This window comes from Armigeres subalbatus, chromosome 2 (assembly GCF_024139115.2).
Source record: "Armigeres subalbatus isolate Guangzhou_Male chromosome 2, GZ_Asu_2, whole genome shotgun sequence".
NCBI classification, from domain to species: domain Eukaryota; kingdom Metazoa; phylum Arthropoda; class Insecta; order Diptera; family Culicidae; genus Armigeres; species Armigeres subalbatus.
This window is the reverse complement of record NC_085140.1, coordinates 6,457,174-6,484,161: the sequence shown is the minus strand read 5'-3', so window position 1 is coordinate 6,484,161 and position 26,988 is coordinate 6,457,174. Positions and strand designations below refer to the sequence as shown.

General features: G+C 40.5%; 1 protein-coding gene across 4 annotated transcripts in view; it reads right to left on the bottom strand.

Annotated features, from left to right (window-relative positions):
* LOC134217583 (myb-like protein AA) overlaps positions 1-26,988 on the bottom strand; it is a 65,119-nt gene that overhangs the window by 16,882 nt on the left and 21,249 nt on the right. For 3 of the 4 annotated variants that reach the window (XM_062696362.1, XM_062696363.1, XM_062696364.1), the window contains 2 exons: positions 12,511-12,660; positions 11,354-11,985 (listed from right to left, as the gene is read on the bottom strand). In XM_062696362.1, the coding sequence (XP_062552346.1) occupies positions 11,354-11,985; positions 12,511-12,660 (782 nt within the window). Of the gene's footprint in view, positions 1-11,353; positions 11,986-12,510; positions 12,661-23,208; positions 23,987-26,988 lie in introns of those variants that run through there. The other variant, XM_062696361.1, reaches the window with a different exon arrangement.

Below are 26,988 nucleotides of genomic sequence, written 5' to 3'. Positions count from 1 at the left end.
CCATCCCGGGTAGACGATAATGGTTCATTGACAGTAAAACGTGATATTGATAACAAAACACGACACTAACCCGTCCGAAACAAGAATAAAAATAACAAGCGAAAACAACAAAAAATTGAACCGAAATATCACAAAAATATCAGGTCCTGCCATTAACAAGAACTTATCAACATCTTGAGTTTTTAGTTTGTTTAGTTTGTTCTAATGGCAAACCCCGACACTCCCATGACACCCCGGTGCAACCCCCTGCCATTCCCGCCAGTCACCCCCACTCCTACCTCAAACAAGTCAATATCACGGTTTCTACCCGGGATAGCACCGCAATAATTCAGGTCCTGCCATTATACATGATATTATACAATAAGAAAACATAGCATGAAACGGACTCACAAAATATGGGTTATGTCTTTGATGATAGGTCTTTCTTCAGTACCCGCTCCATAGTCTTGAAAACACCTTGGTCCTTGTTGAAATTTCTGGACACTAACACACGCGATCTTCCGAACTGGAACTAGGATCACCACATTTTTCCGGAAATTTCATCAGCCGAATGAAAAAAACGGGGCAGAAAAAAACGTGACAGGAATAAAAAAAAAACCAAAAAAAACAAAAAAAAAAACCATCAAAAAGGCGAAAGGGACAAAAGGTCGAAATAGACAAAAAAAATTAAACGGGGATAATCAATCTCGCACCAGAGTTACATAGTTGTCAAAAAAATCTGCGCTTTTATTTTTCACAATTTTAACAATTGAATAAAATTCATTCGGTGTGTACAACTAATAGCTGGATGTTTGAGTTTTCTAAATGTCACTTCGATTTGTCAAAATGGCGCACCCCGCACATTTGGATGTGTATTACACGCAGGTGAATTTTTAATGCAGGCTTCTTTTTTTATCTCTGACGGAACTATCTAGATATTCATAATATTGTTTCATAGTCATTACTCCTTCTTTGAAAATTGCTCATTCTTCAACTTTGATTAATGAGATTAGTGTTATTTCTGCTTGAAGTTAAATGCACTTCAAAAATTCCTTTGGAATACACAAAATCTCAACTTGTTCATGATCGACCTTTTGTCCCTTTCGACCTTTTGTCCTTTCGACCTTCTGTCCCTTTCGACGTTTTGTCCTTTCGACCTTTTGTCTTTTCGACCTTTTGTCTTTCGACCTTTTGTCCTTTCGACCTTTTGTCTTTCGACCTTTTGTAATAGATTCCTGCAAATCTGTGGAAGCAGTATTTCTTTTCGAAATCTTACCGGATGTTTTGACGACATAAGTCTGAAAGCATTTGAACATTATTTTGATGTTATATAATCATGATTCGAATCTATGTGAAGCTAGTCTGCCTATGATCCCAAATTAATCTTTGTTGCTGATATTCCAGTTCATATGAGACTGATGCCTATGTATCAGATTTACTACTACTATAATAAAATGTTAGCACATTATATAACAAGGAGATTCTTTTCTTTACGGTGCCTGAGAATTTCGTATGTCAAATTTTATGTACTTTAACTAAAGCTTGAAAACTCGTCTACGAAACATTAATTATGGACAGATCCGTAATGTGAACTTCCAGTGCCCTTGAAAAAACTTGTGTTGGGTGCCCCTCTAAATAACAGTAGATATTCAGCGGTGTACAGGAACCTGATACCTGTAATGGATCGCAGATAATTTCCGCTGGATATCTTGATATGTTGTAAAAATGTTTGATTTTATTCAAAATATGCCAAGAACTTAGGAGTTCTGTACATAAATTACATTATAGAGAAAGGAAGTTTGAGAAGCATGCACGTGACAAAGGGCCTGGCGGTTATATTGGGCTTTCACTCTGATGAACAGTCTGTTGATCGGAAAACTATTTATATGGTTCAATAAGGTCTCTTACATTTAGCTAATTCCTTGTCCTTAGGTACATTATTTCCATTCTACAGACATTCTAAGTTGTTGAAACAGTGGCCCATTCTCACCCCTATTCGACGCATTGTAACCCGACGCATCAAATCTACGTAAAATCTACACAAAATCCATACCACTACTTCCCAGAACCAATCATTGGAGCAAATAGGCCCTTCGGCTATCAAACGCCGGTTGATAATGGATGTTGTCCCTGAAGAAATCCAATGGGAAAAGTTGAACCATTTCAAACATATCCAATTTTGTGGAAATTGTATTCACTTCTGTAAAACATTACGGTTCCGGAAGTCCCTCGATTACCGTAATAGTAACCTAGAACTGAGGTTTTTTTTAAAGGTTTTTTATAAATCTGAAAGCGAATATTAAACAGGCGTAGAGTTTCGGTTTGTTGGCCCAGCAAGTACTAAAAATGTTCTATATCTCGAAGCTTAATTCTTGATTTCAGCGCCCCCTACATGCTGGCCAACCTGCGGCCCACGCTACGGCGCTGATTATGGACAGTAAAAGAAAGACCTGGCGAGTCAAAATGCATAATGAGAACCTGGGTTGCAAGGAGATTCGATTGAGGGGGCTAATTGGGAGCGCAGAGGCAACAAAATCAGCGTGCCTAACTTTAAGTTTTTGTAAGGGATGTGACCCTACGCTGTAAGATTTAATTAGCCGACAAGCGGAATTACCAAAAATAAATAGGATGACCTAAAAAAGGTGGAAAACGCATAGGAATCACGGAATGCAGGATTGCATTAGGTTGTTTTAACTCAGGTGGACATTTTTAATTGGCAGATGAAACGGCTGGCCATTTGATCGGCATGTTAACCTGAGTTAACATCCTAAAGCAGTTAGAACAGCATTTTGCTTCTCATGATTTTGCCATTATCTATTATAAGATATGCTCTTTAGCGCTTTATCTTCTTCTTCTTGCATCCCCCGAAGCTTAGTGTTCATTCAGCACTTTCACAATTAATAACTGCGAGGTTTCTAAGCCAAGTAAGTTACCTATTTTGCATTCGTATATCATGAGGCTAACACGATGATACTTCTATGCCAAGGGAAGTCGAGATAATTTATAACCCGAAAATTTCCTAGACCTGCTTTGTAGCCACGTATCGTATAGCACGGCTAAGGGAGCCCCTTCCTTATGAATTTATGAATACTCCGACTGGCGAAATGCTTGTCCTGTGCGATTTCAATCTGACTGATCCCAAGCAACCAGAAGTTCGGATAAGAAGGGCTATTTTGGCTTAATCAGCTCTCATTTTAAGTAATTTTCTGTATGGTAGGAGTGTAAAAGTGAACTTTAAAGTTCCGTTAAGGATGCTTGGAACTTGATGTGAACCATAGTGAACCAATTGGTTCGGTTAAGAGTAAATTTAAGTAAAATCTGAACTTCTGGTTGCTTGGGATGTTTCTTGGAAGCAGTCCCACAGCGGTTTCCTTTACCCTGATCCAGAACATTCGATCCTGCATACTGGCGCTGTCAGCCTTTTGGATAACTACAGATCAGCCACTCTTAGCCAAATTAACAGCATTGTGAATGAAAACGGTCGCAATTTGGACCTATGCTTTGTAAGCAGACAGGACAATACACCGCTCATCTTGCCAGCACCTTGCGCACTGGTCAAAAATGCTGCTCATCACCCTCCACTACTTATCAGCATCGAATACAGTCACGTACACGACTTCATCGAACGTACTGCGCCCGTGTCATATGATTATAGGAAAGCCGACCATTTAAGTATTACAGATCGAGCAGGGTTTCGACTTTTCGTTTCCATGAGACTAAAGCAAGCATTTTCCGGGCCAAGGGAGAATCTTTTTACGTTGTTTATGTTGAGGTTCATCTTTCACCCATCAATCTTTTCTCCAGAATTAGTCTGGGAACATAAACGAAAATCTTGCCTATTAGATGAAAATCCTTTTTCGTTTCATCACTTTTACCTCTCACTCACTTTTCGCGAGAATTATCGTAGAACAATTCTAGACCAACATTTGAAAAGAGCGTAACAGCCAAAATTTATTCCATCTGATTCCTCGTCTACATATTACAGCTATATATGTTTTCAAATGTTGGTCTAGAATTACAAAATTGTATGGCCGCGCCGGGATTCGAATAGTAACAATAATAGCTGTGGGGATGCGCTTACTCTAGCCACACCACCACACTATCTGTATGAAAGCGTTAAGTTATTTGTTCCACATACGCTACTAGCATTTGCATTTATGGTGCCACGAAAAGACTCGAATATGAAAGAAAAAGAGCAAACCAACATTTGTGCTTTTGAGATTGAGTGAGCATTACGAACCCTGATCGAGTATCGATTGGGGAAATGTTCTCAATACTCATGATGTAGATGAAGCTGCTCTAGCCTTCTCACATGTCATGATGTACGTCATCGATAGGCACGTTCCAAAGGGAGTTCTGAATCACATTTCGCGACCTCCCTGGCAAACAAGCGGATTACGAAAATTGAAGACAGTTAAGGGAGCTGCTCTGAGGCAATTTACCAAGTATCGGACACTACCACTGCGAGATCAGTACGTGAGGCTCAACTATGAATACCAGCGTGTCAGACGTCAGATTCCAACACAGTATTGAGCGTAAGTTCAAGCAGCGGCCGAAATCTTTTTGGAGTTACATCAACAAACAGCGCAAAGAATCTGGTTTGCCATTTTCAATGCAGTTCAACGGTGAAACTGTGTCTACCCCATCGAAGCTCTGTGGGCTATTCGCTGAGAGTGCCAGTGCTGCCAGTGTTTTCAGCGATGAGCGTATTAGTGCTGACCAAGTTAGACTCGCAGCTAGCAACGTTCCATTAAGCAGCCAAACATTAGGCATGTTAGATGTCGACGTTGACGCTATATCTAGAACCGCAACAAAACTCAAGTCGTCCTATAATCCAGGACCAGACGGTATTTCGTCTGCTTTACTCAAAAAACAAATTTTCTTGTTTGCTTGACCCTCTTCATCGTATTTTTCATTTGTCACTGTCTAGTGGAATATTTCCTTCTTGCTGGAAAATCGCTCACATGTTCCCGGTGCACATGAAAGGTAGCAAACACAACGTAGACAAGTACCGAGGAATCACGTTATTAGGCGCCGTTCCTAAGCTGTTGGAACACGTTGTCATGGAACCATTACATTCGCACTGCAAGCAACATTTCAGCCCCGACCAACACGGTTTTACCGCCGGTCGTTCTACCACTAGACGGCTTTCAAGCAATAAATTTTATCCCGTAATACCGTAACACGGTAGATCACTTTGACGTAGTGTGTTGCGGTGTAAGATCTACCAAACAGAGCCCTAGCCTAATCCATTTTTCTATCTAGGGCAATAAGTTGTGGTAATTAAGGATTCATCGTATTTAGTCCCCGCTACCAACAGCAGTCTCTGATATGAAACATAATTAATGTTACCTTGCAGACAGTTGAAAGACTCGAATTTCTCTTGTTTGAGGCTAGACTGTATGCAGCGGAAATAACTTTTCAAGCAATTAGTTAAAAAACCTCGGTACCCGGTCCTAGGCTGAACTGACTGTTGGAAAAATCGAGTTAGGGGTTTAAATACGTACTAACTCTTCTTGAACTGGTGAACAATGGTAGTGAGAGGAAGACACGGAAGTTCTTATTACTGAACAAATTCTTTTGCTTGAAATGGTCTTGTAGACAGAGCTAAATCCCGGGTTTTAAGAGTTTCACTGGTGATATTCTGAAAGCAAGACAAGGATGTGGCTAGGGCTCCGATGCATGGCCAAAAACAGTATTACTGTTCTGTTTTCTCAAGAAAGGATTGATTTCCTATTGATAAGGGGCGCGCCTTCAATGAGATTGCTCTCTATCTAGGGTCTAAATAGCGGGACCTTGTCATGGTGGTCTTGAGAAAACAAAACAAACAACTGTATCGGAACCGATACTGCATTGCTTCTCAATAGCACTGGAGTAATTCGACATGCACTTAAACACTAAGGATACGGGTAACGCTACAATAGATCTAATAATTGGTCGCAGTGGCACACCCGAACAGGAAAAAAAGCAATAAATTTCGGAAAAATTCTTGGCAATCCTAAATAAGTGTCCCAGAAGCTTTATCTACAGTCTACGAGATGTGCTGCTGAAATGTTAGCTCTGAGTGTTGGTGATGTACGAAGTACATGTGCGTTCTTCCCTAGAGTACTGCTCTGCAGTTTGGAGCCCAGCGTACAACAATGCCGCCGAACGTATCGAATCGGTCCAACGTCGGTTCCTGCAATTTGCACTTCGGAAGTTGCTATGGAGGGATCCATTTTGCCTACCGAGCTATGAGAGCCGATGCCAGTTGATCGATCTGGAATTTCTTCGTGCTAGGAGAGATACCACCCGGGCGATGACGATCGCCGATATATTACAGGGACGATTCGACTGCGAAGGTATTCTGGAGCAGATAATTTTAAAGGTTCGACCAAGGACACTCCGCAATAGCGGAATGCTTAGACCACCACAACTGCAAAGGACGAATTACGGACTACATGGGGCAATCGGTGGCTTGCAACGCATATTCAACAGAGTTGCAGCATTGTTTAACTTCCATTTATCGCGTAATATGTTACGTCGGAGGTTTTTGACTTTTTTTAACACACCTAGATAGCAATTTTAAAGCTACGTCCATTTAGAATCCGGAATCATTTATTGTGCAGCGGCACGGAAAGTGACTGCTGCAAGAATTCTTGTACAGCGTTTTGTCTACCTAGGCGCCCACTTGCTGTGGTATAAATTTCAGGGAGGGAAGGGAAGGGAAAAAAATCTGCACACCCACGTTGATAATCCTGCACATCGACGATGAAACCTACGTCAAAATGGATTTCGGACAGCTTCCTAGCCAAAAATTCTACATGGCGGCACGAGGAGTAGTTTCTGCGAAATTTAAGTTTGCTTTTTGGACAAACTTGCAAAATAAAAACAGATGATTTTGGCAAGGGATATGCAGCTGTGGAGCAAAGACCTAAGTGGTTGTGACGAATAAGACGATGAACTCGAAGCTGTACAAGGAGGAATGTCTCAAAAACCGCGGTCTACCTTCCATAAAGCTTATAAAGGTCCTGTGAAGTTTTAGCCAGATTTGGCGAGTTGCCACTACAGCCGGGAAGTCATGCAATGGTACCGCGATAATAACGAAGATTTCATCGATAAAATATATCCATCTTGTGCGCAACTGCCCACAAATAAATCCACGCAACTGCCCACAGCTGCACAGCTCCGGCCCATCGAGACATTTTGGGCAGTAATGAAACGGAAGGTGATGAGAGGAATAAAGAAGAAGGTGCGAATTTTTACTAGAAACAAAAGAAATGATTTGTATCACAATTGTTTCCTTAAAGTACAGTAAATTACCTTTGTTTTGATGTATTAACCTTATTTGTACGTCAATGCGTTACCGAGATACAGATGATATTATTATTCCGGATTCTAAATGGACATAGCTTTACTATACTGTGACTTTTTTTGGATTGATTATGATTTCTAAATTACTTTACTACTTAACTACTTTATATTTTAAGACCACACAGAGTCTGTTGATGTTGTAAACAAATAAACAAACTATTCAATAGAATAAAAGTAGAAATATATAGAGTTCTTTTAAAGAAGGAATCATATCCTTTTTCAACTTAGTCCGGCGGATGCAAGCCTTAAAAGAATAATATATTTGCTCCCTTTCCTAAGGAATGATATAATTCTGCCTTTGAATTCCCTTTCGTGTTTCTGTCTTTTGTAATTCCGCCTTATGATATTTCCCGCCTGTTGTTACATGTGTAAGAAGGTCTGTCTCTGGAATTTCTGCCTATTGCGATTACGTCTTTCGTTATGATCCGAATGTTTCTGATGAACTAATTTTGTCGGCTGCCAGTTTTATAGTTAGATATGCTGAAAAGCATGATTGGCCACTAAACACTCCGTTTTATTCACGAAAGATGAGGCAGGATGCCCTGGACAATATGATAGAAAATATAAATTGAGAAATTTCGTCGATCCATGCCACAATTGTAATAAAAAGCCATGAGAAAAGGTGATGCCTTTCTCGTGCATTATAAATAGTATTTTAGCCATAACTGTTTAACCCATAGCCCAATATTGCCAGTTTTCAATAGGAAACAATGGGACAGGATTCCAAGTCGAATGCAATCTATTATGAGCAAATCGGTGATGGATAAAGTGCTTGAAAAGTGAACTAAACAATTTTTCTTCATTTTTGGTATAAAAAAGTGCCATTTTAGCCACAACGAAAGCAAAAGTGAGCAAATTTTTTTTGCACACACATATAGACACACGCACACACAGACATCACCTCAACTCGTCGAACTGAGTCGAAGATTTTTGGTCATTGCAATAGAATGTAGGCGTTGAAATCAAAACAACACAATTTAAAAACAAATCGCCATCCAGCAAACCCAAACGTTTCAGGTGACATTTGTTCGGCATCGGCATGTTTGATCAGTGCAGACATCAATCTAAAGGGATCGCTTCTCCCTCTTCTTAAATAAAGCTGATCGGATTTTGATCGTTTGACTCGAAATCTGTCCTTGTTGGGCGGATTTCGATTCAGGAGGTGTTTATTTTAGGAGCCCTTCTCAGCCGTGCGGTAAGATGGGCGGCTACGAAGCAAGACCATGCTGATAGTGGCTGGATTCGATTCCCGGTGCCGGTCTGGGCAATTTTCGGATTGGAAATTGTCTCGACTTTCCTGAGCATAAAAGTATCATAGTGTTAGCCATGACATACGAATGCAGAAATGGTGATTTGGCTTAGAAACCTCGCAGTTAATAACTGTGAAAGTGTTAATGAACACTAAGCTGCGATGCGGAAATGTCCCATTGGGGGATGTAATACCAATGAAGAAGAAGGTGTTTATTTTGCTCATTATTTTATCATGTTTTTCAATGTTTTCAATTGAATCCATTTTTCAAGATACTTTTACATACCGTCGTGCGGGGCTTCTTTTGATTCCGGGGGCTACATTGGATTTTTGATTTTTTGAAAAAAATAAACGGAAAAAATACCAAATTTCAAACAGAAAGTTGCCATCCAACTATCAACAAGACACCCGATTGGTGATAATGACAATTTTATAGTTATTTTCGTTGTAATTTTTGTTTTAAAATGTCCAAAGTAGCCCCGCACGACGGTATACTGGATTGCTTAGGTATACGGATTTCAATGCGTCACGACATACCGACGTTAAAATAACTAATCTAACAGCCATTTGTACGAGTACAGCAATCATTCGATAACTGGCCTAAAACATCAGCCATGTTGTTTTTTTGAAGGATAACTGCTTTTTAACAGGGCTTTGGCCCAGTTAGCGAACGCCCAGTTAAAAATCGATCCAGTTAAGAAGCGCCCAGTTAGCGAACTGTTGCTGTACAAAGGTAATCGAAAATGTTCTTTATTATAGTTAGCGGCACACAAGAATATAAGAATTTTTCACACTTGGCTGATACGCTTCTTAGAGATGTGTAAATTTCAGATGAAACATTATTAAATACCACTTGATAAAACATTCAGATACAAGAATATAACGAATCATTGAGATGAATTGTATCAAAATCTAAAGCAATTTCCTATGCAAGTTGAAGAAACACTAATTCTTGGATGGTCTATGATAGGCGACTCTGAAGAAGAAATTTCAAAATCGCAAACGTCTGATGGAATTTTAATTTTAAAAGCTCCAATATGTGATTAAATTTATTAAAGAATCTATTTAAAAATGTTCGAGGATCTGTAAAATATCTCGTTAGGGGCTGTCCATATACTAGGTGGACAATTTAGGGGAAAGGGGTTGAATGGCAAATGTCCACGGTCTATACAAATTTTTGAAAATTTATATGAGCAGTTTCCCACGCTGGGGGAAGGGGTGTCTTAAACTGAACAAAACCTGTTTATGTGGTACATGGACAGCCCCTTAGATAATTTCTGCCCCATTTCAGAAAAAAATCTAAGTAACAAATGTTGTAAAGGATATTCAGTACAAAATAGATATAAAATTTCTCTATTCTAGCATTTCAAAAGGATTCACCTGAAGAAATTTTTGCGAAAATAGCATTTAAACTGAATGTTTACATTACAATTATTGATCTAGAGTGCGGTGCTGCAAATAGTTCAGTGTGTGACAGTTGCAACACCCGGGCAAAGCTGCTTTTTTAGATAGTTTATAATAAATCAAAAGATGTTTGATGAATATGAAACATCCAAAAATCGGAAATAAAGTTTAAAAAAATACACCCAAAATTATATCTGGAGATTTTTTTATTAATAATTTGTAATATCAGGAAGAACTTTGTAAAGACTGATTGCAGAAGAAGTTCTAATCAGTTTTATGATATAGTATTTTTATATAGAACAATTTTATAAATTATAAAAAACAAAATATTCCTAAAGGTTTTCCAAATTTATTGAATTTCTATTTTGATTTTCTGTTCAAAGAAAATTATCGGAAATCAAAACGTAAATGTCAGCACAGCCCGCAAGTAAATTTAAAAATTGAATTGAGAAAATTGAGTGTATATCAAAAAGAGTATGAATTCTCAGCTAAATTGACTGGGGGTTATTATCACAAGCAATTCCAAGGCCTTGATAAGGTGTTCTGGCTAAATTGGGGATTTCCACAACAAAAAACACTTAAACACGTGACTATTTATATAAATGTTCCGTTTCTAACAATGCATTGCAGCCTGCAATTTGCAAGACAGTTGAAAATGCGCTTGGTGCGGTTTAGCAGACCCATGACCAAATATGATAAAGTGTTTTCTGCTATTGGCTTTGTGTTGTTTCGTTGATTTGTTTAAAATATCTGGGAAACGAGTTCCTTACTTGATTGTTGTTACGTATCTTGACCTTTTTTATCTCACATGGAGACGCACGGTAAAAGATACTTTGAGCATTTACCATAGTGTTACTAATTAAGATATTTTTAGTATCAAGTTAATGGAATCTGCCGCTCCAAACACACAGTCTAATTATTTCCTCCAAAATTTCTGAGTATATGAGACAATTATATACTGCCTGTAATCCCATAACAGTCCCATCGTTGCTGATGGAATGTGCGAAAAAATTAAATAACAAAACTAATTAATTGGAAAGGGGGAGCAATCAGCTAGCCCTCACACTGTGAGCACTAGGAACGAATAAAGTCATTGCAATCTTGGGATCGTGCGTGCAATGCCTACATACGGAATAATTGTGCGGTATTTGCTAAAGCGACAGATTCATTATCCACATTTTATCCATTTTATTGCCCATCACATGGAGACGCATGGTAGACAATTTTCATCAATTTGAATGTTTCACCCCGGCAGGGGGGCACCCATCTTAATGGTTAACGAAATTAATCGCCTCCCAGTCCCAACCCCAGGAGAAGTGGGCAGCAGTAAAACCAACGTCAATGTGCGTTTTTTTGCATCCAACTTACCTCCTCCATCCATGTCCACGTAGTTGATGCCGTACCCTCGTTCATCCTCGAGCCTTTCCTGTAGGCTAGCAGCTGCCAGTTTGGCGATGTTGCTGCTGCTACTGCTGTTGTTATTATTGTTGCTGCTGATGTGGTTGTTGTTATTATTGTTGTTATTTGGTTTTTGCTTCAGCGAGGCCAGCAACGATCGCTGTGGGTTCGGCTGTACCTGTTGTTGCTGCTGCTGTTGTTGCCTTTGTTGGAGCTGCAGGGCAGCCGCGAATGCCTTCCGTTGTTGTTCTTTCAGCTGTTGCCGCTGGATCAAACCGGCCAGTACGCCACTAACGGCGGCGGCATGAACGTTATTGGTGGCAATGGAGGTGCTGAGGGCAGGTGGTAGCGATCTTCGCTTGGCAACTGGCTGCTGCGTTGAAGGCTGTGACAGCATCGGTCGCTTCATTGACATTGGCATGATGAGTGAATCATTGTCGTTGTTGGTGTTGGGTGGCGAATTATTACCACTGCCACCACCACCACCACCACCAGCGAACCCGATTCCACTGATGGCACTGATTCCGCTACCGCCAATGGTGTAGCGATTCTTTGGTTCTTTACTGGCTGGATACAGTGTAGGCACCGAACCTTTTTTCAATCTATCCGTGTCCGTGAGCCAGTCACCAGGTAGCAAAACCGAGAACCCAGTTTAGTCGGTTTGGTTCGCAGACAGACAACGCGAGCCGAACCAAGTCGTAGTCGAAACCCAAGGAGAGAAATGAAATGAACAAGAAGAAGAAAATCGATTACATACCAAGCTATTTTTGGGTTTCTCCTTGCCCGTCGCGTCGCATGCACCCGGCTCGAATTCGAGAGTGCACCCAGTGCCTGTGGTGTGTGATTTTTTCCTCGGGGGTTACCAGATTCTAAGGGTGGTTCACGGAAATCGCCCCCAAACCGGTCTTACTTCATTGCGTCGAAGCTCATCAACGCGAAGTTGGTCACCCTCCGAGCGGGGAAAGAAACCCACACATAGCACCTAATGACAAACCCATGGCGGTCACCGGTTGTGGCCCTCGGTCCCTGCGCTGGGGAATGTCACATGTCACAAGCGAGCGGCGGGTGCGTGCTAACGACGAACGGCTCGCAAAGTCAAAAACGCAAAAGCATAAATTCGGACTTACCCTTGGCTGAAAAGATTGGGATTGTTGAAGTCACTCGGTTGGAAGTGATCGGAACAAATCCGAGAACTCTTGTACAGGTACTCGGGACCGTTTTCTTCGTACTTTTTCCACAGCTCGGGCCTGTTGCAAAAGTCGACCCATTGCTTGCACCTGGATGGGTTGAAGAGAAAATAAGCAGAGAAAGATGTTAGTTTTGGGATAGGTTACGCGTTAAAATGGGAAAAATTTAAAAGTTAAATCAATATAATAAATGGGATATCATACAGTATCACACTAAGCACAACTGTCAAATATTTTAAGGAGAATTAATTTAAAAAAAAAATTAGTTAGCCACACACTTAATTGTACAGATACGTCATTACATTAACTTGGTTAGACTAATCTACCTTTTCACCTGAAACATTTATTTACCGTATAGATAGACGGTAGACAATTCAAGGTCCAAAATCTGTACTGAGTTAGGATCTTTTACATAAGATACCCAAATCTTTACAATTATTATATTATTTTGAACTAAATAAATCAGTGTTAGGATATGATTTTCTTCGTTGATCACAAATTTGATATCAGCCCAAAAAAAATGTATTTCGGTAATTTATTGATTAATTGACGGGATACAATCAGTCATTTGGCGATCATTGGATTTTGAAAAAGGTTGTTCTTAAATTATTTTTATTAACTTAGCCAAGATATCAATTACCTAGTTAATGAGTATTGTTACTATGTCTGAAACTCGATTATGCATATGCACAATGTAATAGATTTAGTTCGGAAAAGGTATTGGAGGGTAACCGCCCCTTCGGTGGAGTTTGATCCCACAAAACCAGTATACTAGACAGGTGCTTTCCCTACTAAGCTACGAAGCACCTCCGTCGTCCTCCGCAGCTTAGCGGGTACTGATTAAACCAAATTCCCAGCACCGGGCATCAGCCGAACTCTTGCAATACATTTTCAGAACTAAATCTCTCATATGTATTTTTGTACAAATGCCAACCAAGTAGGATGAGTATTTAGTATTGTCCGGCTCCTACACACTTATTGTTCATAAGGTCCAAGAACACCGACGCACCGGTTTGTTCATAGGGTTAGCATTGAGTGGAATTCATTAGTGCGTTTTGGGACGTACTATAAAATAGCACGTCTGTTCGTTCGGGAAGTAATTTGCCAAGAGCAGTCAGCAAGTCGGATTATAGGTCTTGGCTTTCCGCCGCGCATCTTATCGTACGGCCAAGGAAGGATTCTTCCCAAACCATTTATAACTATTAGATTTATAGAGGACTATTTTGCCATTGGGTGCTATACTGCCGCTAACCGCAAGTCAGACTTATCTGTATATGGCGCCCATATACAGATAAGTCTGACTTGAGGTTAGCGGCAGTATATCTATTAATCAATAAGTCGAAATGTTTTTCCTTCAGGGTTCACGACATTTTCGACTTGAAATTTGAGGTTCCAAATTTTCTGAATATCATCGTATTTTAAGAATCATTTATTAGTTCAAATAAGAAATATAATACACTAATTATATACAGCATAAGTAAAACTGCGTGCGTGACCCAGGACCAGGGTTTGCAGAAATCGATCTCAATAGATAACGAACAACGATAAAAGAGAGGCAAAAACTGTTCCGAATCATAACAATCCATGATAACAAATTTATCAAACTTGTATACTGCCGTCATAGGCATATCTGTCCCATGTTTGCTGGGATTTCCTATATACATGGGACAACTATGCGTAGAACGGCAGTATACAAGTGCAAAAAAACAGAATCGGGTAGGCACCCCCCACAGAAAAATGATGATTCTGGCTTTGTTGTCGCTCATTTCGTGTTGATTACTGCACAGCTGTGTAGAGCAAGTTTAAATGCATAATCAGAGCCAGTGCACTCCGCATTTGGAGCTTTCTAAAAGAAATTTCGTAGAAATTTTGTAAATTTCGAAGGACTTTAACGGAAAATAATCGTTTGGCAGAAATACATTTTGCTAAAGGCCATATCCCAACAAACATTGGAAGTGAATAGCTTATATAGCTATAATTGTTTATTGAGAAGGTCGAGTTGATTGACCTAATATGTCGTTTGACCAATCAAACCATTTGGCTGAGCCCCATCTAGTTTAAAGTTCTTTGACCTAAAATGTAATTTGGTATTCCTTTTGTGAGAAAAAAAAAACAGTTGGCCGAATAGCTCAATCGGCCGAAATGATCGTGTGACAGAAGGGGTCATTTGGCCATAATTGGCGTTCGGCCGAAAGTGCCGGTCGGCTGAATTAGTCATTTTGCCAAATAATCCGTTTTGCAGAAAATTCATTCGGTCATATGACTTTTTCGGCCAAACGACCATTTCGGCCAAATGGCATTTTCAGTCAAGTAAAATGTAAGAACAAACTACTTTTTCGGTCAAATTACCTGTAAAGCCGAATGTGCCTCTAGTCTTTTTGTCGCTTTCGGTCAAACCATTTTCGGCCATTTCTGCAAACGTTCAATTCGGCCTAATGGAATTTGGCTAGATGACTAACGTATTGTTCGGCCAAGTGGCATTCGAATAAATGGCTTTTCGCCGAATGACTTTCGGCCAAATGACGCGTAGGGTTGTTTGTCCCAAAGTCACAAGGCCGAAAGGTGTTTGGCTGTATGTCATTTGACCGAACAAACAATTAGACCGAAACCCATCTGGCCGAAAATTTCATTTAGCCGAAATGGACATAATGGTCATTTAGCCAAAAAAGTCGTTTGGCCGAAGTAGTCGTTTGGCAGAAAAGCCATTTGGCCGAAAATATTATTTGGTCAACCGGGTGAATATTTTTGTACATGTTACCCGTCGAGTATTCAACATTTGGTCGTTGGGCCAAATGACATTTTCGGTCAAATTACCAGTTTGGCCATATGTTGCTTTGGCTAATTGAAATTTTTGGCCAAACTGTTTTCCGTTGAATTATCGTTTAGCCCAAACGTTTTTTCGGCCAAATGCAATTCTGCTTGATAACTTTCGTCTTGACGTATTATTCAGCCAGCCGGGAAAGAGTCGTTTGGACGAAACCCATCTGGCCGAAAAAAGTTATTTGGCCGAACGGGTCATTTGGCCGAAAGGGTCGTTTGGCCGAAAAGGTCATTTGGCCAAAAAGGATCATTTGCGCTCCTCATTTTTTACAGTGAGAAGTGAGAAATGTGGAATGAGAATTGAGACGTCTCTCTTCTTACTATTAATTTCTCACTTTTCAACCGAATGTCCTATTCGGCCAAATGACCCCTTCGACCTAATGACCCTTTTGGCCAATGACCATTTCGGTCAAACGACCCTTTCGGCCAAACGACCCTTTCGGCCTAATGGTCTGTTCGGCCAAACAACTTTCGGCCTAGTGGCATTCGCCCAAATGGCTTTCGGCCGAATGGGTTTCGGCCAAACGACCTTTCCCCCATTTCGGCCAAATGAAGGGTTGAGAAGCAGAGGGGTGTAAGTGACATTTTGGTCAAATGAGTTGATTGCAGCAAGAAATGCTTTGGTTTAAGAGCTTTGCGAAAATATATTGATATAGTTTGTACGTTACTTGAAAAAAATGTAAAAATTCATAGTAAATTAGTGTTTTTTGAACTTTTATACGATTTGTTTGGAACGAAAAAATATTGAAAAACTTCACACCCATTTTTCTCAAAACTGAGTTTTTGTAACTAACATACCTTTGCGTTTGACCCCCCGTCAAATGCTTTTCGGCCAAACGGATCACTCCATAACCGAACTTTTGATGAAAGGCTCGGAGACCATGGAGCCGACCCTTTGTGATGAAGTTGAAGTCTGCGATAACGCAGCATTGTGTTCGCCCCAATAGTGTTATATACCAAACTCAGCTTGCTGAAGTGAGGTGATGTCTGTATAATGTATGTATGTGTGTGTACAAAAATGTTAGGCGCACTTTTTGGTGCTAAGCATTCTCCATTTGCTCACAACGAGTTGCAATCAACGCGGAATACGGTCTAGTTGTTTTCTATTGAAAATTGGCTCGATCGGCTAAGGACTGTTCAGTTTATTGAGAGGACACTTTTACATTTCGATATTATACAGACAGATTGGTCATTTTCGATGAAGTTTGCTTTATCGCATACTATAATACACTGTCAATCAACTGTAATTTTTGAAAAGAGATAAAACAGTTTAGATCCAACAAAATGGCGCCTATTGTCAAAGCTTCTCGAATTTCACGAATTTTTTATAAGCAAAATAGACAGTTTGTAAGAAAATTATAAATCGGCATGACATCAAAATCATCAAGAAAATCGGAAAGAAACACACTGTCAATGATTTGTCGATATCTAGAAACAGTACATCCTGTGGCAGCCCGAAAACGGAATATAAACGGTTGGAGCTGTTGAAAATCCAATAAATTGAGATTGTTATAAATATCCCAAATTTTTGAGTTAGAATTGTTTCGTTGATAATTGGATTTCATTTCTAGAAGGTCAGATAATATATTAAACGAAAATAAAACAGATTTAAAAAAAATGATGATTTAAAAAACATCGACAATACAAAGTGTCCTCTTTATAAACTAAACAGTCCTTATTTCGTTCAAAAAATGAAAAAAACATTGTTTTGACCAAAAAATTCAAAATCATAGTTTTTTTTCAGAAACTGCTGCCGTGTATTCAAATGATTGCATATAGATATAAATTGATGGAAATAGTAAAATCTATCCCTTAAAGTGCTATATTGACCTGTCTTATGTGTTTTTCCCATTTTTATAATGAGCGACACCACCAACGCTAGGTGGATTAATCTGAGTTTTTTTTTTCATTGAATTTCCGAATAATTTCTTATAAACAATACGAAGAATTCCTTGTAGAAATTCATAGAAATTCCTTTAAAATTCAGAATTTTTTTTTCGTTGAAATACCGAACAGTTTTCCGTGAAATTATAAAAAATCGCGTAGAAATTCTGAACTATTTTAGTTTAAATTTCTGAAATTCCCCGTGGAAATACGGAAGAATTTACCATAGATATTTAAAAAAAATCCCGTTTGAAAGAATTTCCTTTGTACAACTTTGAACAACTTCCCGCGGAAACTCTGAAGAATTTCCTATGTAATTTTCGTATAATACTCATCAGAAACTTTTCGTGGATTTCCTGAACATTTTTCTGAACACTAGGAACAATTTTTCTGAAGAATTTTGCTAGTAAATTCCAAAAAAATTTCCACGGTACCATGGTACTTATATCAACAGTGTGTCATTAGTATTAGACAATTTTCGGGTGAAGCTTTTTTCCGTCGAAATTCAAAAGATTCTTCGGTTGAAGTCTTGAAAATATCCCGAAAAAAAATGCCATAAAAAAATCTTTAAGAAACGAACGTAAAAAATCTCAACGCCGATTCACGCCGCCGCCGCTGATGGCTAAAATCGCTTTCGGCGTGACGCCAGAAACGCCGCCGCCGACGATTTTCGAACCGGCGCATCACCCCCTGGTGAATTTTGGGGTGATAAAATGAGAAATGTGACGAAACCGGAAAAAAATATTTTCATTTTTTTTTAAATTTATTAGACTACCGCCATCCCTCCGGTAGCCTGGAGGTCGTAGAGCAAAATCGTTCAAAAGTTCTCTTATATTTTAGTCTTCTTGCCCTCAGATACATTCAATCCATTCTACAAGCATTCTAAGTAGTTGAAACAGTGACCCATTCTCACCCCCATTTGTCCCATTGTTACCCCCGACGACGGTAATAAAAATGAAATGGCAAAATACGTGAACGATACCCGTTATTTCTTGTCGAAAAGACATACAAAATCCTTGACAGGGACTCAGAAATGATTCATAATATACCGCAGTCGGTGAAAGTTATTTCATGAAAATCATTGTTGTTACGTAAATAAAAAGAACGACTAAAAATCGGGGTTAAAAAATCGGGCCAACACTGTACACAAATCAACTCGCTTCACTGCCTAGGATGGCCATCTTGCCCCTTATTACCCTATTCGACTAACGTCGATCTCTCAAGTTAGAAATATAAGAAATGTAGCAAGCCAGGGGTCTCCAGTTAGCCTTGCGAGCGAAGGCATTGAATTGCCAATCCTATGATGGTGAGTTCGAAAAGCTTTAAAGTATAGAAAAGGTTTCAATTAATAACTGAGGAAATGCTAATAGAATACTAAGTTGAAAGCAGGCCAAGCTCCATAAAGGCGAATGTCGCAAACGTAAACAACGCCTTTTCATGTAAATTCCTCAACAACCAGGACCGCTCCCAACTAATAACCATTTGGAACTGGTGGCGCTCCGCGCCTTATATCGAACGGAAGTGGAAAATACCACTAGAAGTCTCTAATCTTCCTGAAATCAGCAGAAGAAGTCAATGTTTACGTTTGCGACTTTCGCCCTTTTGAAACAACAATATCGAATTCATTGAAAGGATGAACATTTTGATATTTGCCTCAGTTTTCCTCATAAATTTTCGTACCTCTCACTCAAAATTGATGCATCTGCCTTATGAGCATTAGAAACAGGAATTGGGGTACTAGTATATAAGTAGATCTCGTCCCTACAACAAAATCATTCGAAAAACAATAAAAATAGTGTATTTACATTTTTTTGTACGCATACGCACACACATACATACACATATAACTGACATCACCTCAATTCGTCGAGCTGAGTCGATTGGTATTGTATCATAAGTTTTGTTTTGGAGTGATCATATAGCTTCTACGTATACTTAGTATACGAGAAAGGCAAAAATGAAGATTTATAAATGGCCGGTGTTCAGCCAAATCGCACCAAGCGCCAACAAAAAATCACCCATTTTTCTGTCCAAGCTTTCGTTTAGCAAATTTAATTCATCACAAATCGTACCGGATACTTCTCAACCCCATATTTAATGCGGGACCCTCCTTAGCCGTGCGTTAAGATGCGCGGCTACAAAGCAAGATCATGCTGAGGGCGGCTGGGTTCGATACCCGGTGCCGGTAGACAATTTTCGGATTGGAAGCTGTTTGTCATAAAAGTATCATCGTGTTAGCCTCATGATATACGAATGCAGAAATGGTAACTTGGCTTGGACCTCGCAGTTAATAACTGTGGAAGTGCTTAATGAACACTAACCTGCGGCTTTGGCAGGTTTTGTTCTATTATTGTCAGGGTGGGTTTTTGTTGACCAAATTTTATGAAATTTGGCCACATTATTCTTTGATATGCAAAGAATGTTTAGGCTAAATTTGAGCATTATTAGTTATAGAAAACCCCCTGATAATAATAGAACAAAACCTGCCTAAGCCGTCATTTCCCTTATTACAAGTAAGTTAAGAAGCCGCTTGGTCCGCTTTGGCAGAACCCCGTCTAAATGTAACTTGACAACAAATTGCATTTTCATGTTTTTTTTTTTCGGTGTGAGAAGTCACCTAGCGGAGTTGGTGCTCTCTCGTGCAAAAAAATATTAAAAAATAAGTAAGTGTTTTTAGCGTGTTTTGCGCAAAGAAAATAGTATTTTGGCCATAACTTGTGATCCCATTTTGTACACATACACACATACACAGTATCCACACATACACAGTATACACACATACCCAGTAAACACAAAATTGTATATGATGCAACATAAGATGCTAACGTGGAGGCGATATACGTACATTTTGTATGGGGAAGTACTTATATCGCCACTTTTGCATCTTACGTAACATCATGTACGATATTGTGTTGATTGGGTACACACATAACAAACATCACCCCAATTCGTCGAGCTGAGTTGTTTGGTATATAACACTATGGATTTCTGAGCCTTCTATCAAAAGTTTGGTTTTGGAGCCTTTACGTATACTTAGTATACACCATTTTAACTTTTTCCAGTATGAATGGGTTTCTAATAAAGTTGTTGTTTTGAATCCAGGCTATTCCGGTTGGTTACATAAATAAAAATGATAAGAGTATCCTAAAACTGCCGCGAAAATGCTGTGAAAATTATTTATAAATAGTCATGTGTTACAAAAGAGTGATGTTACTGAACGTGTTATTTATTCTTAAAGAACTATGTATGTAGTTAATTAATGAAGCAAAGCTGAATCAGCGTAGTCCACCATAAATAATAAATAGCAAACAAAAATATGGACGAGCCCCAATGGAAATTTGAAAGCGCTACTTGGCGCATTAATCACGCGCTACTAATAATCAACTTGACACAGAACAATATAATATAGGCCGAATACGCCATATCTGTTCTCCTATCAGTGGCAAGGATCCGTGCCCAGTTTGTATATCACAGCACCGTAGTCTAGAGTCGCAATGATCGGGCACAAAATAATAGCCAACAAACAAAGCAACAACAGAACTCAACCGACCAGTTTCGACGTGTTGGACGAGTTCGTCGAATTCGTCCCAATCGTCACTGTTGATAAGAAAAAGCAGGTTGCCGTCTCCCCGTACGTGCCGCTCATTCCACACTACCATACCACACCGAAATGACTGACCGAGCAGTCCGACCGCCAACAACTGACCTCTGGGCGAACTCGAAAACTACCCAGCTTAATGACTTTTGAAACAGTATTGGTTGCATACATCTGGCGGCCGTCACGGTTCGCCATTGCCACCGTACCGGAAAAGGGAAAAACCCCTGGCCGGGCAGATGGCTTTCGAATCATCAATCCTGGAATGAAAATGTTGGGGGAGTTCAACCCATGGTGAATTTCATAACCATTGCCAATTGAGAAAACCGAATACGTGATGATGTGCGCGCCAGGCTGAGCCGCCACCGCCTGCTAACGACTACTAGCCGCGACGAGTCGCGAGATGGGCGATGGGCACAACCCGTATCATAACAACGAGCTTAGCAGAGGCTACTACTCAGCTGCCGAGTGTAGGTACTCTATTATCGAGCAACTTGGCATACTGCGACCGTCCGGCTCTTCTTCGTTGTTGTTTTCGTCGTTGTCGGCGTCGTCGTAGTAATCGTTGGGTTTTGTGGGGTTGGTTGGTTTGGTAGGTCGATTGGTTTGCCACTGAGTAGCACACTCGAACTCGACTCAACGCTCGCGCACTGACTGCCTGGCGACGCGACGTTCGGAATCGGCCGTCGGTGATTGTGTGGAAGTTTGTGGATGGGAATGTAGTAGGCTGCCATTCTGCTCTGCGGCGCACTTGGTGACGATGACGGCGACGACGACGACACAAGGCGAACAAGGTCTGTGCAGAGCAGGAAGGGGGCGCGCGGAAAAGAAGTGTGGTTCACCAGAGTCAGGCTCGCCAGCGCACCACAAGCGTCAGTGTCGATGGTATTTAATCGGGGGACAACAGGACTGTTATGGGAGGGTTTTTTTTAGAGCGGGTGTGTGTGCGTCGAGGGTAAGGTGTGGGGTGTTTCGGTCAGGCGGGGCCGCGAAGAGGGTCTAGCAGTGGTTTTGTGAACGATCATCACTGCTGCTGCTGATGCCGTCCGTCACCACGCGAGTTCTGTACCAAACACCAGAGCATTGGCGTATGCAAGGGTGGAGTATCCAGTCACATACTATCCTAATTGTTTTACTAATCGTGTTACGAAAACTTTCAAAGCGTGATAATCGCTATTTGCGGTAGGAGTCCTATTCCCGTCACAGATTGAAAAAACAGTCAATTAAAAATGCGTTATAATACTTTACTCTAAACCTATGATTCAAATTAAATACTCAACAAAAAAATTATCTATAATCCTTCACATTGGAACAAACATAAGAACCCAATATGTTTGATATCAGTAGTAATATTAGTTAGATTTATGTGATAATCGATTCAAATGTGTGATGAAAATTATTCTCATGATATTTTCGGTCAGGATTCGCCTTCTATTGAGCGTTTGACATACAATTATGAGAAAAAAAACAAAACGAATATCCTTCAACAAAAATTTGTATTTCCTATAGTTCCCCATCTAGAGTTTTAGATTGGTAACATCCTACACACATCCATAAAGCGACGTCATTTCTGGGTGATTTTTTGATAGTCCAGCTGGTGCTAACCTGATAAAACCGGTCTTTCAGTTACGCCAATGGAAAATGTCCTGCCATAGTATCTCAAAAGGTTCAGTCATCCTACGATGTTTTCGGTGATACATAACCGACACCCGATGATAAGAAATGCAATAGAAACTGTGCCGCCCCGTTTCCCCCCTTTCCAAACATACTGCGCATACCCATAGACCGAGGTGGATGGAAAAAACCGAATTCGCTGTGCACGCCGCCATCAAGGCGAGGCAGGGTCGACCGACCGACAAACCAACCGACCAGCACAAAGAGACTGGTGTGCCTGTTGCCTGCTGGTTGCCAACCGACGAACGTCCGACCACCCGATCCGAAACGAGCCAGTTGTTACCCAGCAGCGCAGCTTTCTTTCTTTGGTAGATTTTTTTTGTGTGCTCCTTTCCTGAACGACAGATGGTCCTTTATTCGACCTCCTTTTTGGCTCTTTGTTCTTTATCCCATTTTCCCGGACTGGGGTGCGATGGAGACCTCCATTTTGATCCTTACGAAAGGAATGTATCCTGGAGGTAGCGACATCGGGTACAAACGAAAACTAGACTGCCGAACCGGATATGAGGGAATCAGGATTGGTTACATGAAATTCCTTGATTGCCGTGTAGCCAGCCATTACTCATCAATCAACTTGGGACGATAATTTGCTATAGTGGAGCACCAAGTGTGACCTTCAACTCCCATATCACCAGAACAAAGTACACAAAGATAGGATTACTTACATGTCTGCATCACGAGGAAACCGAAAGTAGGATCGCGTGTTGGTCTGATTCAGGAGTTGTCTATTCCGACACCCCATGACCAAACAGTGACTTCCGGACATCTTTCCCATTTTGAACGGATTATTCCAGTTCGCGAACCACTAAGACACTCGCACAGAAACTACGCGTTGGAATGGAAAAACCAGCTCGGTTGCCACTCCAAGGAATTTTCGGTGACACAATTCTAGGTCTATACACTCTCTAATCTCCGTCGTCGCCGTCCACTTTGACCACAACCACACTGATACACTCTGCGAACCCGTATAGCACCGTCACACAAAGTACGATGTTGATGATGTTCTTGCTTCCCTGCTTCCACCAGGCGAGGCGATTTTTTTGCTTCCACTCACACTCAGCCCTCGTTTCCACACACGCCGGCGAGGGGGATAAACTCATAAACGACCGAACGGGAGGTAGAGGTAGGTAAACGCGGCGCACTAGGCACTGACTGATACTGGCACTCGGGCGAATCAAGGATCTTTGGTCTTGCGCGTAGACCGACCAACCGACTAACTTACGAGCTTCTTCTCGATCACCACAAATGCGTCTTGACTCGACCTGCTGCTGACACGGACTGACTGCGAGACTGTTCGCAGCGGTGGCAGGCCGAGAAGGCTAAACGACGACGAAAGTGCATCTGTGGTTGCGCGGCTGGCTGATGGCTGTCGCTGGGCATGGCATGTCCGCCGGAGCGGGAGAGACCCACAGCCAGGCAGCCCAGGCAGGAGAGAGAACCTCACGGAGGCGTCGCGGCCGCCAACAACAGGAATGGGTTGGAAAGTGAATTGTGATGGAGTCGGGCGTCGTTCCTCGGATGCGCCAGCAGCTGAGCACACTGCGCGGCTCGATCGAAACTTGACTGGCATGTTATTGTTGTTGGTTTCGGTAGGTACGTACATATGTGGCGGAAGGAAATCGAAGCCGACAGTGCAAAGCAACGTGGTTTTTGCGGTTGGCTCGGGTAGAATTTTAGAACACGTTGGCAGTTGTAGGCATATCAAGAAGGCCACAACTTGCGGTAGATATTTTAGAGAGCAGAGCGATAAGGGCGGAATCTCAAACTACGTAGCACTAAAACGATAATTTTCCACCCTCAGTCAATCATAAGTAACGCTTTCGGTATGAAAGCTTTCAGAACTTTGTGTGGGTTGCATTGCATAGAAAGATCCCTTTCCCACACTGTTCTTGGTTGCGTAATTTGCGGACGGACTGTCAGAGCGATATGCAACCGCGGTTCAACGATGGGAGTCGGTCGTTCGACTACGATCTCTATTATCAGCTTGGACGGTGGTTAATGACACGGATAAGGTCAATATATGGGAAACAAGAATATTTTATGATATAATTCATGCCTAGTAAGTGGAATGTCTTTTTAGGCGAGTTTGTACTACCTAATAACTTAAATAAATTGGTGTGTTAGTGTTTTATTATTAAAATATTTCAGTTCTACAGCAAATCATCGATGTAATTATAATAGTCTATCCAGCTTTCCACTCTCGCCATAATGGCGGATACCATAAACATTTTGACATGTTTCCCGACACTGAACTGAAATTTTAGTCTAAGCAAGCGATGATTTCTTTCGTTACCAATGACAGTCCAAAGATTGTTGTTTTTTGTCAAACTTGTAAACGTAATCGTATCTAAATAAATTCTATTCGCTTCATATTTTCTAATATTTCTTTCATTTCAGATAGCTTGTAACCAATTGAACTTTTTATGATGCTTACACGTTTATAGAATGAAATACAATTTTGATCAAATTATTTGAGAGGTCTGCATACATTTTGTTTGGATCATACAGTGAAAGTGGGCTCAGATTGCACCTGTCCCTTGAGGTTTAAAATAATCCGGACACGATGTGGCCCAAGTTTGTACTATGGGCCAACTACCCATTCAACGCGATCCAAAACGTTACGTATTCTCAGTTGCGTAAACTACAGCTGGGTCCCGTCCCAACAACAATGACTCAGTTCAACTTTTTTTTAACGGTAACATTCGAATAGTGTGTCAATAAAGCATTAAGTTTCTGCTGGCTGAACGTTAATGTAATAATTAGGTCTATAGACTTTTACAAGTGGGCCTATTCTCGTTTACGTTTGAATGCTTGTTAGTACGGATGTAAATTAGCATTGTCCACTCGAACGAATTTGGTTGATTTGAAAATTTGGTTTTCTGCAAAGAAATCTAATTTCTTGTTTCGCCTTAAATGATTTTTTTTGGGATTGTCATGTGCTGAAAAACACATCAGCGCCAAAATTCACTTTGTTTTGCAAACTCTTCTTGAGTCATAAGTTTGAGCATTGACACGTTTTTTGCGAAATCAACCAGATTATCGATTTCGTGAAATACGAAAGTTTTTAATAATAACCCATGGTATTTCTTTCTTCGTGCTGGAATGCCGAGAAACAGTACTTGAAACATTGCTCACAGCTGTCGCTGACCGTTGACTTTTCCAGCAACTAAATAGAACTTGTTGAAGATTGTAACCCTCTTTAGAATGACCGAACTTTTTCTGAAAGAAATAACATTTTAATTAAATGTTTTTAATTCCAATTCTCAATGCCAAAGATGAAAGGTTGTATGCATAGATTGCTTGTTGACTGAAAATAATAAACATTGGGATGTCATTGGCAACGAAGAGTACACTGCATGCTTTGATGAAAATTCCAGTTCAGTGTCGGGAAACAGTTAATGTCAAAACTTTTATAGCATCCGCCATTATGGCGAGCGTGGAAAGCTGGATAGTAACAAGTATTATGGGCCCTCCTTAGCCGTGCGGTAAGACGCGCGGCTACAAAGCAAGACCATGCTGAGGGTGGCTGGGTTCGATTCCCGGTGCCGGTCTAGGCAATTTTCGGATTGCTGCCCGGCTAATGTGAAACTGGAAGGAGTCACCGTGTTTACACCCAACGATTTGGTTTTGTTGACGTTGATGACTAAACCTGCCAAGGAGGAGCGCTCGGCAAGGTCGTTGAGCTTACTCTGCATATCACAGCGCTGTTGCGCGAGGAGTGCAACGTCATCAGCCAATTCGAAGTCGTTTAGGTGCTCCATAGTTATAGGCTGCCATAACAGCCCGCGGCATGGGCGTAGCCAGGATTTCGAGAAGGGGGGGGCCAACTTTTTTGGTCTTCTAAATCGTAGTTTTTTAGTAGTTTTATAAAAACACATGAATATTAACACATGTAACCAAATCCAAACCAAATCGAAACAATAATGATTAAAACAATAATGGAATTAAAAAATGCGTGATTTATTGCTCATCAGATATTTTAGGAATGCCTCCAGCAATTTCTTCGGCAGTGTCTTCAGGAATTCCACCATAAATTTTGCCGGGAATTGATCTGAAAATTCCACCATTATTTACTCCAAGAAAATCTTCACGAGCTTCTTTATAAGTTCTGCAGAATTCCCTGCAATAATTCAAAAAATTTAGTGCTGTTTCCCATATTTTTAAAGACTAATAATATTTCGTGGAAATTCCGCAGAACTGCCAGTAAATATTCCTGAGAATTTCACGAAAAATCTTCGAATTTCTTGTGTAAATTCCATAAAATTTTCCGTGAATTGTTTCGAATAATTTCTTATGAAAATTTCAAAGAATTCCTCCAGTAATTCCACCGGAAATTTATACAGATATTATACCGACAATGAAATCAACAATGGAATTTTCGGAGGAATTCCTAGGTTAATTCGCAATGAAATCCTGAAAGAATTCCGGTGGAAACTTCAAGATTT